The sequence below is a fragment of the Chlamydotis macqueenii genome, chromosome 1 (assembly GCF_036417535.1).
Source record: "Chlamydotis macqueenii isolate bChlMac1 chromosome 1, bChlMac1.mat, whole genome shotgun sequence".
Classification (NCBI taxonomy): Eukaryota; Metazoa; Chordata; class Aves; order Otidiformes; family Otididae; genus Chlamydotis; species Chlamydotis macqueenii.
The window spans coordinates 85,996,080-86,011,632 of record NC_141556.1 but is presented as its reverse complement, the minus strand read 5'-3'; the positions used below and the strand labels follow the sequence as shown (position 1 = coordinate 86,011,632).

At 43.9% G+C, this 15,553-nt stretch overlaps 1 protein-coding gene across 2 annotated transcripts in view; it reads right to left on the bottom strand.

Moving 5' to 3' along the window:
• CLCN1 (chloride voltage-gated channel 1) overlaps nucleotides 1–15,553 on the bottom strand; it is a 41,316-nt gene that overhangs the window by 3,166 nt on the left and 22,597 nt on the right. The window contains exons 11-21 of one of the 2 annotated variants that reach the window (XM_086766684.1): nucleotides 14,039–14,123; nucleotides 13,474–13,623; nucleotides 10,777–10,846; nucleotides 8,659–8,769; nucleotides 8,316–8,571; nucleotides 7,048–7,181; nucleotides 3,504–3,730; nucleotides 3,277–3,382; nucleotides 2,039–2,121; nucleotides 1,240–1,278; nucleotides 479–583 (exon numbers count right to left, since the gene is read on the bottom strand). In XM_086766684.1, coding sequence (XP_086622810.1) covers nucleotides 479–583; nucleotides 1,240–1,278; nucleotides 2,039–2,121; nucleotides 3,277–3,382; nucleotides 3,504–3,730; nucleotides 7,048–7,181; nucleotides 8,316–8,571; nucleotides 8,659–8,769; nucleotides 10,777–10,846; nucleotides 13,474–13,623; nucleotides 14,039–14,123 — 1,366 coding nt within the window. The remainder of the gene's footprint in view (nucleotides 1–478; nucleotides 584–1,239; nucleotides 1,279–2,038; nucleotides 2,122–3,276; nucleotides 3,383–3,503; nucleotides 3,731–7,047; nucleotides 7,182–8,315; nucleotides 8,572–8,658; nucleotides 8,770–10,776; nucleotides 10,847–13,473; nucleotides 13,624–14,038; nucleotides 14,124–15,553) is intronic. The other variant, XM_086766762.1, reaches the window with a different exon arrangement.

Sequence of the window (15,553 nt, the reverse complement as noted above, 5' to 3'; positions counted from 1 at the left end):
TGTATGATCCAGCTTCCTCTTCCCTTGTGCTTCAGTCCACTGAAGAGCTTGTGGTACAGGGTGGTTTAAAGCAACATTTCTCATGCACTGAGGCAGACTACACCCTGACAGAAACACCATAAGAAATCCAGGAGTACTCATTCCAGTGCTGCACACTGACAAAACAGAGTGTAAATCTCAGTGTAATGACTCCAGCAGCAAGGCATACAATGCTTCTGTTAAAGTGGTGGCTGGAAAATCCTATGTGGTGTCTAAAAGCTATTTTAATAAATGCATTCAGATTTCTTATCACGTAGCATTTTGCAGGAGACTGGAGGTACACACAGAAGGTTATAGGAACAAATTGGCTTCTGTAGCTTGATGTGGAAGTAGCTGGTGATAGTAGTTGTAGGTGAAGAAATAAGTAATAGACTAGACCTGCAATGATACAGAGGGTGGAAAAAAAAACAGTGTACGTCTCAGAGACATCTACACCCACCTTGTGCAGAGAAGTTCTCTCCACCAGTTGGAAAGGGGAAGGGTCTATGCGGCAGCTGTCAAAGCACACATTCTTGTTCAGCTCTTCCTGTTCCCAAGCATCTATCTGACACAGGAAAGAAGAGGAGTTACTTTTACAGTAATCAGCAGTGTCGCTGTCTTGCGTACCCGAACTAGTCCCATTCTCCTGTTAATGCTTCTTCCTTCCTATGTAGGTCATTCATCTGGCCCGCTATATCACACCCCTCAGGTTTCCCATCCCTTCCTTGCCACATGTCAAATCCCTATGGAGACAGAGCAATTCCAGTGCCTCAGAGGTTTTCTGAGAAGGCGACGTTTTGCTCCTTTCTGCTTAAAGAGGGAGTGAACATCTTAGCTTTCCTTTCTGAGTGCATCTTCCTTTGTTATTGCAAGATAATAGTTCCTCTGTGTGAAAAATGAAGGAAAAACATAGACCCACAGAAAGATTTAGGTGAGGGGGCACCTGTGGATTTCTGTCATTCAAAACCCTGCTCACAGCAGAGCTGTCTTCAAAGCTAGATCAGATTAGTCAGAGCCTTACTCAGCACATCTAGCAGAACAATTTCTTCTCTTATTGGGTGAGACTTGCCCACTGTGCAACTCTAAGAAGAAAACAGCTTTAGCTATGGCTTTATGTGGCAATCACTGAAGTTGTCAGAGTTCAGGAAGTATTGCAAGTGATAGGAAATGGGCAAAAGAAGCACTCAGTTAACCTCACTCCCTTCCTGTACGCAGTCTTACCTCTTCTGGCCTCATCGTCTCAGTGACTTCCACTGGCTCCTGTAGGAGAAAACACTGTTCAAGACAGACAAAGAACCCACAGTTTCACAGAGTACAGAAAGAAAAAATTGCACAGCCTCCTCACCCCACGTGGTCCTCTTTTTGTTCCAAATAGTATATTACTGATTGTTTGCATTTTCTTCATACTCATATTTTTTAAGGTGTACTCTGTACTTGCTGTGCTTCCCTTGCCAATCAAGATTGAGTGTGGAATGCTGGTGGAGCAATTCAGGTGCCTAAACATGCTCATCTAGTACTGCTTTAGATGCTCTCAGATATCCCATATGGGGTCCAACCCCTACCCTAGAGTGGATAGGTCTCCCATAGTTTCTGTACGATATCCACTAACTCTGCGCAGGTATGTCAGATACCCAAGGCCATCTAATATGGTATCAAGGCAAAAGCATTTTTTTTTCATTTTTATCTGGCCAAAACTGTTTGCCAAATGGAATACAACTGCACTTTATTCCAGGTTAGCCAAAAAACATTAAGTTATTCACTGAGAAAAAGATGCCCACACTCAGTCATGATGGTAGCCTTGACACCCGAGCACAGATGGCTCTTTAGGAAGATGTACACTCCTTTAGGGTAATGACACCCTTTCTCCTTAAAGACAGTTCCCCACTGATGCTGTCAGAGTTCAGGACCATAGGCGTGTCCATGCTTTGGCCAAATGCTGAATGGCTCTGAGTAGTAGGTTCTATTTCCACTGCATTCCCTTCCTTCTTCAGGGCACTACTAGGCTCTCTGCATTCCTAACCTGGATGGCACTCTCCGTTTCAAGTGGGTGTTTGTAATGGCACAAGAGCTGCTGGATCAGTTGTCTCAAATGCCTGAAATTGCCTGAAGGATGAAAACAAACACATGTATAAGAGAAAAGACCAAGTGAGAGACAAAAATACAAAGCCCCATGCCCATCTCCTTGCTCAAGGCAGACTGGAAAATAATATGAGGGACATAGTAGATGGTATACAACAGAGTCACAATCTAGCATTCAGTTTGTAAGGTGGTGTCTGGGACATGCCCAGATAAATATTCCCATACAATCTTTTCCTCAAGGATAGGAAACAAACCATTACAAAGTAGCCCTTGCTACTATTCATATTCATCCGTGTCCCTGAAGAAAAAAAAAACAAACACAGAAGCAAGACTACTAACACAGCAAACAATCTGATACAAGGGATGAACTGCTGTGACTAGAGGCTTCTGCAGTCAACAAAGAGAATGTAGTATGGAGGATGAGTATGGAAAGGGGAGGTTAGAATCTGGAAATTACTTCAAAGACAAAACATATCAACAGCCTGGATGTAACAGGTAAAAAGGGGTGAGGAGTCCAGGGGTTGTGCCAGCAGTGTAATGGAGGGAATGAAAAAGACTGCAGAATTATTTTACATGATATATTATATTACATGATCTACAAATCAGAAATTAGCTATGAGCACAGTCTTGGAAGGAAAGCTTATCTAGGCTGGAGTGGCACACAAAGAATACAGTACATCAGAATTTGTCGATCATATTAATCTAGCTGAAATAAAGAGATAAGGAAGGAGCTGTTCAGTTTTGGAGATGGCTGAGCAACAGTCTAAGCTACTGAAAGAACAAGTACAGATGTTTAGCTCTCAGGCTATTTTTCCCAGGGAATTCATTTGTGGAGTGAAGGAGGCCAGAGATGGGACTCTTCCATGCAAACTTTCCAGAAAATGTCTGAGATGTTATAGCAAAGGATGGATTGGGGAGTACTGACAGAGAGAGAGCAGCCTGAGTGGGTCCACTTTTGCCATGCTGTCTCAGGGATCACAAACAGAACATATTTCCAAGCACATTACACTAATGTCGAGGTGCATTAACAATGTATCTTTAATACAGGAACAGCGGTGAAAGTTCCTTCTCTGAGTCTCTGGGAAATCAGCACCTCACGCAGGCATGTATACACAGTTAGCATAAAAGCTTCTGCAAGCTGGCTAGGATGTGGTGGAGGCGTGCCAGAAGTTACCATACCTGGGACTTGCTGTGGCTCCAAAGTTTCAGGCATTTGTTTAAGAGGACTTGTTGGGCCATTGGGCTCCTCTGGGTGACTGGGAGTGGGACTTGGGGGCCGAGGCAGCTGTTACAGAAAGGAGAGAAAATAATGTCCACCCTGTGTCATTTCTTTCTCAGTGTCTCCAAATACCTTACTGCTTCTTAAGTAGTCTCTGTGTTACAGTCTCTCCACTTCTCTCCCTCACCTCTCCCTTCTCATCTGTATCCTCATCCTCATCAACATAAGCAAAAGATTCACGCTTCAGCTTTGGCAGGGTTGCCCACGGTCCCTTGCTGTGCCCATCATAGGGTGCCTCAGACAGCTTCTGCTGCATTTCTCGGTTGAGGAGCCGTCGCCGTTCTGGGCTTATATGTCTCTGGAGAAGAGCCTGCAGTTCAGATCGCTCTACAGACCCCAGAAGAATCATAGTGTCTGCATAACACAGAGCAGAGAAACCATTAAGCCACTTCAAGGTTTTGAATGTCCCCTGCCACACACTGCCCCTTCTTCTCTCCAACCTCTTCAAAGCACTCAGATTCATAATATTTAGAGCCATACAAGAGTCATTGAGCAGCCCTACTAGTTGGTGCTAATACACTGTGGGGCTCTGAGAAGCTCACCATTGCCAAGTTGTGCCATTCCTCAGCACCACATCAAAAGCAGGCTTTTTACTTCTGCAAGATCTGTTTACTTGTGCGACATTTGTTGGAGAGACAACACAGCAGGGCACAGGCCATACAGGATGGCCACAGGTTCCTGGAATGCATGGACGACAACTTCCTCCTGCAGGTGACAGATGAGCCAATGAGGAGGGGTGCCATGCTGGACCTCATTCTCACCAACAGGGAGGGGCTGGTGGGGGATGTGAAACTGAAGGGCAGCCTTGGCTGCAGTGACCATAAGACAGTGGAGTTCAAGATCCACGGGGCAGCGAGGAAGCTACACAGCAAGCTCTTTGTTCTGGACTTCAGGAGGGCAGACTTTGGCCTCTTCAGGGACCTGATGGGCAAAGTGCCATGGGAGGCGGCCCTGGAGGGAAGAGGGGCTCAGGAAAGTTGTTCAATATTCAAGGAGCACCTCCTCCAAGCTCAGGAGTGATGCATCCCAATGAAGAGCAAGTTGGGCAAAAATGCCAGGAGGCCTGTGTGGATGAGCAAGGACCATCTGGACCAACTGAAAATAAAGAAGAAAGCCTACAGAGGGTGGAAGTGAAGACAGGTAACCTGAGAGGATTACAGAGAGGTTGTGCAAGTGGCCAGGGATCAGGTAAGGCAGGCTAAAGCCCTGACAGAATTGAACCTGGTATGTCAGGGATAAAAGGAAGACCAAGGAGAATGTAGGCTCTCTCTGGAAGGAAAGAGGTGACCTGGTTACCCAGGACATGGAGAAGGCTGAGGTGCTTAATGACTTTTTTGCCTCAGTCTTCATCGATAAGAGCTCTTGTCACACCACTCAAGTTGCAGAAGGCAAAAGCAGGGACTGAGAGAATGAAGAACTGCCCACTGTAGCAGAAGAGCAGGTTCGGGAACATCTGAGGAACCTGAAGGTGCACAAGTCCATGGGACCTGATGAGATCCATCTGCGGGTTGTGAGGGAACTGGTGGATGAAGTTGCCAAGCCACTGGCCATCGTATTTGAGAAGTCATGGCGGTCTGGTGAGGCGACTGGAAGAGGGGTAACAGAACCCCCTTTTTTTTAAAAATGGGAACAAGAAAGACTCGGGCAACTACAGGCTGGTCAGCCTCACCTCTGTGCCTGGCAGGGTCATGGAGCAGATTTTCCTGGAAACCATGCTGAGGGATACGGAGAGCAAGGAGGTGGTTGGTGACAGCCAACATGGCTTCACTAAGGGCAGATGGTGCCTGACCAAATTGGTGACCTTCTATGACTGGGTTACAGCATCAGTGGACAAGGGATGAGCAACTGACATCATCTACCTGGACTTGTGCAAGGATTTGACACTGTCCCACACAACGTCCTTCTCTCTAAACTGGAGAGGCATGGGTTTGACGGATAGAGCACTCTGTGGATAAGGAATTGGCTGGATGGCCACACTCAGAGAGTGGTGGTCAACGGCTCAATGTCCAAATGGAGACCAGTGATGAGTGGCGTCCCTCAGAGGTCCATGTTGGGCCCAGCCCTGTTCAACATCTTTGTCGGAGACATGGATAGAGTGCACCCTCAGCAAGTTTGCCAACGACACCAAGCTGTGTGGTGCTGTTGACATGCTGGAAGGGAGGGATGCTATCCAGAGGGACCTTGACAGGCTGGAGAGGTGGGCCTACGCAAACCTCATGAAGTTCAACCAGGCCAAGTGCAAGGTCCTGCACCTGGGTCACGGCAATCCCAGGCACAAATACAGGCTGGGCGGGGAATGGATTGAGAGCAGCCCTGAGGAGAAGGACTTGGGAGTGCTGGTGGACGAGAAGATCAACACGAGCCAGCAACACGCACTTGCAGCCCAGAAGGCCAGCGACATCCTGGGCTGCATCGAGAGGAGTGTGGCCAGCAGGTAGAGGGAGGTGATTCTGCCCCTCAATTCTGCTCTGGTAAGACCCCACCTGGAGTACTGCATCCAGTTCTGGAACCTCCAACATAAGAAGGACATGGACCAGTTGGAGAGGGTCCAGAGGAGGGCCTGTTGTGGCAGGACAAGGAGTAATGGTTTCAAAACAGAGAGAGGTAGATTCAGATTAGATATTAGGAAAAAGTTTTTTACAAGGAGGGTAGTAGAACACTGGAACAGGTTTTCCAGAGAGGTGGTAGATGGCCCATCCCTGGAAACATTCAAGGCCAGGTTGGATGAGGCTCTGAGCAACCTGATCAAGTTGGAGATGTCCCTGCTTCTTGCAGGGAGGATGACCTTAAAGGTCCCTTCCAACCCTAACCATTCTATGATTCTATTCTATGATTCTAAGATCAGGAGTAGCGGAGTGATCACATCCCTGTACTCTGCACTGGTGAGGCCACACCTCAAATATCATGTTCAGTTTTGGGCCCCTCGGTACAAGAAAGATATTGAGTTGCCGGAGCATGTCCAGAGAAGGGTGAAACAGCCGTTGAGGGGGATTGAGAACAAGTCTTATGAGGGGTGGCCAAGGGAACTAGGATTGTTTAGTCTGGAGAAAAGGAGGCTGAGGGGAGACCTCATTGCTCTCTACAACTCTCTGAAAGGAGGTTGTGGGGAGGTGGTGTTGGTCTCTTCTTCCAGGTAACTAGTGAAAGGAGAAGAAATGGCCTCAAGTTGCACCAGGGGAGGTTTAGATTGGATAGTAGGAAAGATTTATTTACTGAAAGAGCGATCAGGCACTGGAACAGGCTGCACTGGGAAGTGATGCAGTCACCATCCCTGGAGGTGTTCAAAAAACATGTAGATGTGCCACTTCAGGACATGGTTTAGTAGGCATGGTGGTGTTGAGTTAACAGTTGGACTTGATGATCTTAGAGGTATTTTCTAAACTTAATGATTCTATAATTGTAAGATGCCTCTCTGCTGTCACAGTTCAGTCCACAAACTTCCCACGCACATCCCTTACCTGCTATATCTACTTCACTGCCCACACTCCAGCCTACCTGTCTAACCAGCTGAAACAGCATTCTGTCATACATGATCCACAGCAGAAGATTTTTAGGGTGATTTTTTTTTATGTATTGGATCTCCTTCACAGTGTGTAATCTGAAAGCTAGTTTCTTTGGCTCTTTAAGCTGAGACTGTCTTCAGGAAGGACCAGTTTCTCCACATTGCTTACCTGGTGAGTCCACCAAAGGCAGTGTCTTAACAGTAGTGCTTTGGAGTAGAGCTTGCAAGTCTCGGTATTTGCAGTTGGAGGAGACAAATTTCACATCTTGGACCATAATATCCTCAACAAAGATATTGTATTTGCTGTGAATTTATGGACAATAAGGTGATGAATTAGCATATTTAAAATATCTAGCAGATAAATGTATCAATTACTGCTTCTTTAAAAAGTGTTCTCAATACAACTCCTAAGTAATCTTCTGTGAGAGTAGCCAAAGAGGATCAGGATCAAGAGGGTCAACACAGATTTTCATTACAGTTGTATTCCACTCCATTACCCCTCACCATAAAAATACACACATATAAATGTATAGACATTTTATATATACACATACCTATATGTGTTATATATACACTAGAGAGAAGAAGAAATGTATACAAATAACTGAGTTTTGCTTTAGGCAAAACATCCAAATAAAATTATATTTCAAACATTTGCTAGTGTCATAGTTTAGGCCTGCTCAGGACCAAGCTACACAGTCTCTCACTCACTCCCCCCCACCCCCACCCCTCCAGTGGGACAGGGAGGAGAATTGATAAAGAAAAGGTAGCAAAACTCATTGGTTGAGATGAAGCAAAAATAAATTTAAGAGACACAGCAGAAGAAAACAAAGCAGAGATGGAAAGCAAATATAGTACAATAGCTCACAGCAAACCCCCACAGCCAGCTTCCTCCCAAGTAGCAGGAGGCTCCCCTTAGCACCCTCCTCACTTATATACTGAGCGTGATGTCATATGGTGTGGAACAGCCCCTTGGCTAATTTGGGTAAACTTACCCAGCTGTTGGCTAATTAGTAAACTATTCCAGCTGGGTGCCCCAGCCATAGGGGCCATGTTAACTCTATCCTAGCCAGAACCAGGACAGCTAGAGAAAAAAATCCAAACCCCACTGAATTAAAAAAAATGGAAAATGAGACACCTGATGTTTAAATTTTCAACTGAAGAAATTTGATAATATTAATATAAATTCAGTAATGTCGCAGATTATTCAGATATGTGCTTTCAGTGACAAAAAGAGGAGGACTTTTCTCCATTTCTGTGCATGAAGCCTAATTCTACTCTACCACTTGTTTTTTTCTCACTCCAAGTCTATTCTGCCTTTTTATTTTCTTTGTAGTACTGTCCTTTTTTCATGGCCTTTTATTCTCCCATGGTCTCATCCTTTCCTGCTTTATTTCTTTGCTACTCCCTACCTCCACCTCTGTTTTACCACTGTACCTTATGTGATTCCAGCCCAGGTCTGGCAGGTAGGGCAACTTCTTCACCTGAATGATGCTATCGTAGAGGCTGGGCTGCAGACTCTGGGCCACCATGTTGGCAAGAATGACAGCCACCATCATGGGCAGGATGTGAGAGATCTGACCCGTCAACTCAAAGCAGATCACAGCAGTGGAGACAGTGTGGCTCACTGCTCCTGTCAGAGCTGCTGCACCTTTCCCGGGTAGGGTGGAAAAGGAATAGGCAGAGAAGACAACTGTCATATAGAAACAGCATGTCATGTCAACCAGGAAAATCATGGGGATGGGACCATGTGAAGAAAAAGAAAGACATGGAAACTCACCAATGACAGCATACCCTCCAGGTAAGATTTGATAAACAATGCCATCAAAGAGGATCCCATTGGGAAAAAGTGATGCCATGATTTCCCCAACCAGACGCCCAAATGCTGCACCTAGAAAATATCATAGAATCATAGAATAGTTTGTTTTGGAAGGAACCTTTAAAGGTCATCTAGTGCAACCCCCCCGCAAGGAGCAGGGACATCTCCAACTAGATCAGGTTGCTCAGAGCCCTGTCCAACCTGGCCTTGAATGTTTCCAGGGATGGGGCATCTACCACCTCTCTGGGCAACCTGTTCCAGTGTTCCACCACCCTCATTGTAAAAAATTTTTCCCTTATATCCAGTCTGAATCTACATCCCTCTATGTTAAAACCATTACCCCTTGTCCTATCACAACAGGCGCTGCTGAAGAGTTTCTCCTTGTCTTTCCTGTGTGCCTCCTTTAGATACTGGAAGACCGCTATAAGGTCTCCCTGGAGTATCACTATATATCACATATAACTAGTATGTTATATCCCTAACAATTATGGAATTAACATCTAAGGAACACCCAGTCTGTGCTGTGCAGTTATGCTGGCTAATCACTTGAGTATTTTCTAACAGAAACAAAATAAAAACTAACATTAAAATTACACTGGAGACTAAAGAATAGTTCTCAGTTACAAGATATAGAAGTTAGACTCCAAGAGGACAAAGAGGTACTAAGATATATAAGCACAATTGACTGCTCGTTCTTCCACTTTGGCACACCTGGCACAGTGGTATTTGTGATTCTCATGTAGGAGGAAATATTTTCAGAATATCTACAATGTAAGCCCAGGTCATAGTTGAGGCCCTTCTCACACTCATTCTATAAAGGTCCAAACACTAGAATCACAGCTTACAGAAGAGTTTAGGTGGGACAGGATTTTTTGAGATCTTGTTCTGCTCACAACCCCTGCTCACAACAGGGCTAATTTCAAAGTGAGATCAAGTTACCTAGAGTCTTGTCCAGACAAGCTTAAAAAGTCTGCAAGGATTGAGATTCTCCATCTTTTTTTGAGCTCCTTAACTAAGGAAACAATTTTTTTTTTCTTATGTCTAATCTGAATTTCCCCTGTTGCAACTTTTGCCTTTAGCTCCTATTTAGTGTGTGCCTCTTAAGAGGAGTCTTTCTATGCTCTCTACCCCCGCTCCATTAGGTGGTGAAGGCCACAGTTAGACCCTCTCTTGGCATTCTCTTCTGTAGGCTCAACAAGCCCAACTTCCTCAGGTTCTCCTTGTTTGTTCTGTGCTCCAGCTCTTGAACAATCTCAGGGGCCTCCACTGGACTTGTTGCACTTTGTCAAAATCTCTTGCATTAGTGGACAGAGAATGGCACAGTATTCCAGAATTGTGTCCAAAATGCTGAATGCAGGGAAATAACAAAATTTGTTGTGTTGCTGGCTAGGCTTTTCCTAATGCAGCCTTGTTTGAGGTTAGCTTTCATCACGGCAAGGGCATGCTACTGACTCATATTCAGTTGCTGCCTGCCAGAACCCAGAGGTCCTTAGTGCACTTCATTTCGTTTAAGAGCTGTGGATACTTCATGAGCTTGTATACTTCAGCCTAAAATGGCCTGTCTTTCTTAACACTAGCATCATATTCTTTTTATTTTTTGACCTTGGAATTAACACTAGTTAAAAACCAATAAACTCCTGTGTGTTACCATATTTCAGTCAGAAGAAATGAATAAGTGGTAGATCACATCGCAGGCACTAGTTTTGAGGTTATCTCTTCTAGTTGGCTTTCAGGGGTGAAAGGAGCAGCTATTACTAATTGTGGGATAAGAGTTTCTCTGTAGGTGAAGGAGTAAAGAAATTAGCAGGCCATGTGTCAGCACGCCTCCCCACAGCGTGGCTTTCTGTATGTAAAAGTACAGGGATTTCCTCCTCAGCATTTGGATTTGGAGGGTGGTAAAATGGCAAAAGCAGAGACTAAGAGGCTAGTACATGGACTATTTACTGACCTTGTCATAGATATCAGGTGATAACTAGACTCCTCATCTGCTAGAAGAAACCTACTGGGTATATATGCAATGTCTCTCTTACCCTCTCCATCTGTCAGGCCTATATACTGCAACACAAAACTGAAACTCACCCAGAACAAAAACAGGCATGAAGCCTCCACAGGGGATTGGCATCGTGGTAGCAATGACAGACATCCAGAACTAGAAAAGAGGTAGAGGGTGCAGTTGTTACTGAGCAGCAGTAGTATTTCCTGCTGCCCCACTCTACTACCCAGCCTGTGAATCCATGAGGGGACACGTTCCGAGGGATCTGGCAGTTTAACAAGTGAAGGGTAAAGGAGCTGTGGGGTGTGAAGGGGAGTAGGAGGAACTCTGGCAACACAGTGACACTGACGCAGAGCACTTGCTATGACTGCTATGGTGGCGGGGAAGCTGAATCACCAAGGGGATGGATGAACATGAGAACTCCTTTGCCTTGGACCTCAGAAATTGAGATTTCCTACTGCTCTGAACAGCCTAGCTTTTCATAGAACAAGGTGGTTTCACAGACTCAGAAAGATTTCAGTGTGAAGGGAACTCTGGAGGTCTCTCCTCCAGCTCCCTGCTCCGAAGAAGGGCTAATTCCTAAGTTAGATTAGGTTGCTCAGGGCCTTCCTCAGATGACATCTGAACATTTTGAAGGGTTGAGATTTCCCACGTTTTTTGGACTTTAGTGCCACTGCTGACCCACGCTTAGGGGAGAATTTTTTCCTGAAGTCCAACTGTCATAAGTTTCCTTTATTATAGCTTGTGTCTGTTGCCTCTTGTCCTATGACAATGTTGAGAAAAGTAATGAAATTCCTCCTAGTATTCTGCTAAGACCAAATTAAATGCTGACTTAGCCCAGCACATATAGACTTATTCTGGAGACAACAGCCAAATCTTACAAACACCTGAAAGGTCAGTGTGCTCAGACTTTCTCAGGCACTATGACAAGAGGTTTCCACAGTTGAGGGAAAAACAGAGAACGCTTCTGTTTCAAAAGCTTGTACAAAGAAATGTACTGGCAAGACATCCCTTGCTGCAGCAGTATCATCCATAGGAGAGAGACAACCATGGTCCAGCACATCAAGAGCAATACTTCCAGGTATTTCAGGACCATATTCTCCTCAGAGTGGACAAATCCTTTCTGTTCAAGGTCCACCTTTGAGGAGGTGATGTCTCTGCAGACATTGTTGTAGCTGTAGACAGATGAGATATTTATCTCTAGACAGTCAATTTAGGGAGGGGAAATCCACCCAAGATAGCTTTTCTGCTGTATCTCTTATAGGATAGTTGGCATAAAAGAGAAAATGAAGCCAGGATATAGCCTGCCATTTAGGAAAGTCCTCTACAAAGGTAACAAAGAGTCAGAAAAACAGCGTCTCTTAGCCCATGGTAGAGGAACATGTTGTAAGGATGGGTTGGACCGCCAGTTTGGTACCCGCTGTTGCTCTTCCTTCCATAAGCCATTTGAACATTCCACATGAGAAGTTCCTGGCTGGCTATAGAGGCCAGCAAAGCTGTACAAGTGCAGTACTCCTAAACTAAGTACCAAACTTTTATTTGCAGTACCAAACCCAGGCCAAATACAGCTGAGAACTGGACTATAGTGCAGTGGAGAATCAGGCCAAGTCTTTGCCCAGAATCAAAACAACAGTTTCTCTTTTATATTAATAAATCTGGAAGAAAATAAACTACTTGGAGCAGTTAGCTAGCAACTTGAGAAAGCCTTTAGTTAACGGGACACAAGACCAATTAATCTAGTGGCTGAGGATACAGCTTTTCCAAAGGAGAACAGATGGGCTCAGGATAGAGACACCATGTAGTCCATCCCTCTTCTCTTCAAGTAAATAAGACCTTATCTGCTTGGTACAGAATTATCACAGAAGCAGAACCCTTAACTGCCTGTCAGAAATTTGATAAGGTGTTTTACTTTAGGTGGAATCAGCTGTGTCAATCAATCATTAATGTCCATTCCTGATCTGAAATGTTCAACTGATATTGCAAGGTGGCCTCAGCTCTTTTGCTCCATTGCAACAACAACAACAAAATCACCATTTTTATGATATTTTTACCCTTTTATCTTTTTTTCTTCCCCTCTTAGGAGAACCTCTTTCTTGCTACTTATATTTTGAACACTGGAATATAGCGTTTCCTTCTTTCAAATCTCTTCTCTTGCTCTGTCATGTATCAGTTATGCAGCAGTTATCCAGAGGCTAAACAGTTGCAATTTCCACAGACCATGTCAGTTCAAAACATTTAATCTGCTGTTGCTTTCCAAGAAGTCAGCAAAACTGTTTTCAGCTGCATTTCTCCATCAAGTTATGATACTGTTAACAAATCCTCGAGCGCCATGCAACTATAGGTTGTGCTTGCACATTCCTATTTGTCTCCTATCTGTAGTCAGGGATATCTGACTTTATTTAGACCAAATATGAATAATCTGAGCTTTTTAATCAATTACTTGTTTTTCTGGAACTTGAGAAATCTTTCCTGATGTAGTCCACCCTACCAACTACTTCACAGTGGGTACAGCAGGTCATTCAGCAGGATGCATGGGGAAGATGACCTAGGGAGCAGTGAAGGAGGTCACTCCATTAAGGCCAGGAAACTATTTCCTAATAATTTTGGTAAACTTGCATTCAAGGTGGGCAAAAATCACATCAAAATATGTAAGACCCCATTTCAGTTGTAGTGCCTCATTCAATACTCAGCAACGCCTCACTGGCAGTTCACAAACTATTTTACACAGGATCAAGAACATTCACTCCGAGTGGAGAAGGGTTATGGTGAGCTGAGTTTCCTACCTTCATGAGGAAGAAAAGCAGGATGATGATGAAGACACTGACTTTGGGATGGATCCAGGCAGCAGATTTCCCTAGGATCTGAGGGTCCCCTGTGTATCTTGCCCAGGTATGGTTATCAAAGAGAGAGCTGATGGCTTCCCGTGGCATCAACTAAACAGCGAAAAAACAGGCACAAGCCATGAGATTAGACAGAGTAAATACTCTACCTCTGTTCTAAGAAAGTGGAGGAGATTTTGACTTCAGTAATTCATGATTATGAGACTTAACTCACGTTTTTAATCTTCAGGAAGAGATGGAACCTTACCTGAACTGGTGAAAGGATAACTACTTTTACACACAGGGGGACATCTTCCTTATTACTTGCTTAGGAGAGTGGACTTTTCCAAGTTTTTTATGAAAGAGATAGATAGCAGAGACTGTGAGCCTTAGAATATAGTCTCTCCTGAGTTCAAACTCCTCCCATATCTTTCTTCCCCTTGCCATGACATAAGGTTATTGGGCATGGGATAAAGGGAGACTATCCTGCAGAATAGCCCCGAATTGCAAATGCACATCCCGCTCTTACCTCTCCTGCCATGAACTGCCCAAATCCAGGAGGAAAGGTCACAGTTGCTATAAGGAAGGTTATAACCCCAGGGTATAGGAAGCGGCTAAAAAGAAATAAAAGTTTATTAAAATATAATCTCACATTCTTTTCTTGTAGCACTATCCTTCAGGACTATGAATGCCATTTCTGTGAAAGCTCTCTGCCACGTCTGTATCCATTGCTTTGGAGTTCTGTTACTGGCAATTTAATGCTCTGCTCCACTGATCGTCATCATTTATAGAGAGTTCAACTGCCAGCAAAGCCATTTTTCCCATCAGAATTAATGTAACAGGAGGGACAGAGGGAGTAAGTGATGTACAAAACACACAGACTTGAATATGCAGGGTGGATGTGTATTTACAATGATGTGTTTACCTATTGTACAAATCCAGCACCTCCTCCATTTTTCCTGATTATGCCAGTCTGGCTTCTTCATCTCCCATGCAATGTATCCTGTCCTAGTGTATTTAAATGTAGGGTTGGTTTTTTTTTTTTATGTTTCTGTATGCATCCCCCATTGCATTAATTCTTATGAGAAAAACTACTTCTTTCCATTTGCTTTCCAATTGCTGACTGTCACAATTTTTGGGAAGGTGTCCTTGCTGGCCAGTGGGTCTAGCTGTGTTGGGCCAATGGGGCATAGCTGGACAGCAGGCTGAAGCCATCTATGTTTTCCTAATGCTGTGTCCATTCCCAGGGTGGGTTTCTGGGTACACTATGACACTTCATGGGCACTTAAACAATGTGAGTCTAAGCTGCCTCCATGTGCTGGACTGATCCTGTCAGATCTTTCCAGATAAATTACTGTGTTCCCTACAGGAAGTTCTGGCTGAGATGCTGTGGTATTCAGGAAGACAAAATATACCCTTTAATTTCTTTCAGTCTATGGACCTACAAAATTCTGAGAAATTAGTCAAAAGTTCAGAGTAAATTCCCACTTTTCAGGCTTTGTTCCACTTCTCTGTTAACTTTGTTTGACGGCTTTGCTGGTGCTTGTGGGTAATGCTATATAACGAAGAAAGATAATTTTTTCTTCCACATTATAATTTAAGTTAGTTTGATCTTATTTTAACTAGTGGTTTTCTTCTGCTCAGATCTGCAACTTACTAAGAAAGGTAAGTCCCCCATACCTCTCAAAAAATTCTCATAGCATCAGATTTCTTCTATAAAGAGACTGAAGATGTTTACAGTTAGCCACCTTTTCTTCTTCAGGTTATAACTTCAGAGGTTACAACTTTATTAGAGAGGGAAATAAAGTATCTTCAAGTGCTCTGTAAGACCTTTATTGCTGGGATTTTTATTTTGTTTTGCATTGCTTTTCCATGTTGCAATTCACTCCATTTAGTTACTATCAGTTTCAGCTTTTGGTTCATAAGTATGCAGTAATCACAATACTGCAGCACATACTTTACACTTTTGCCTAAATTTTGATTTTTTTTTAAAAAATTAGATTTTAAAGACATAGTTAGATTTCCGTTGTATTTAGTTTTCTTA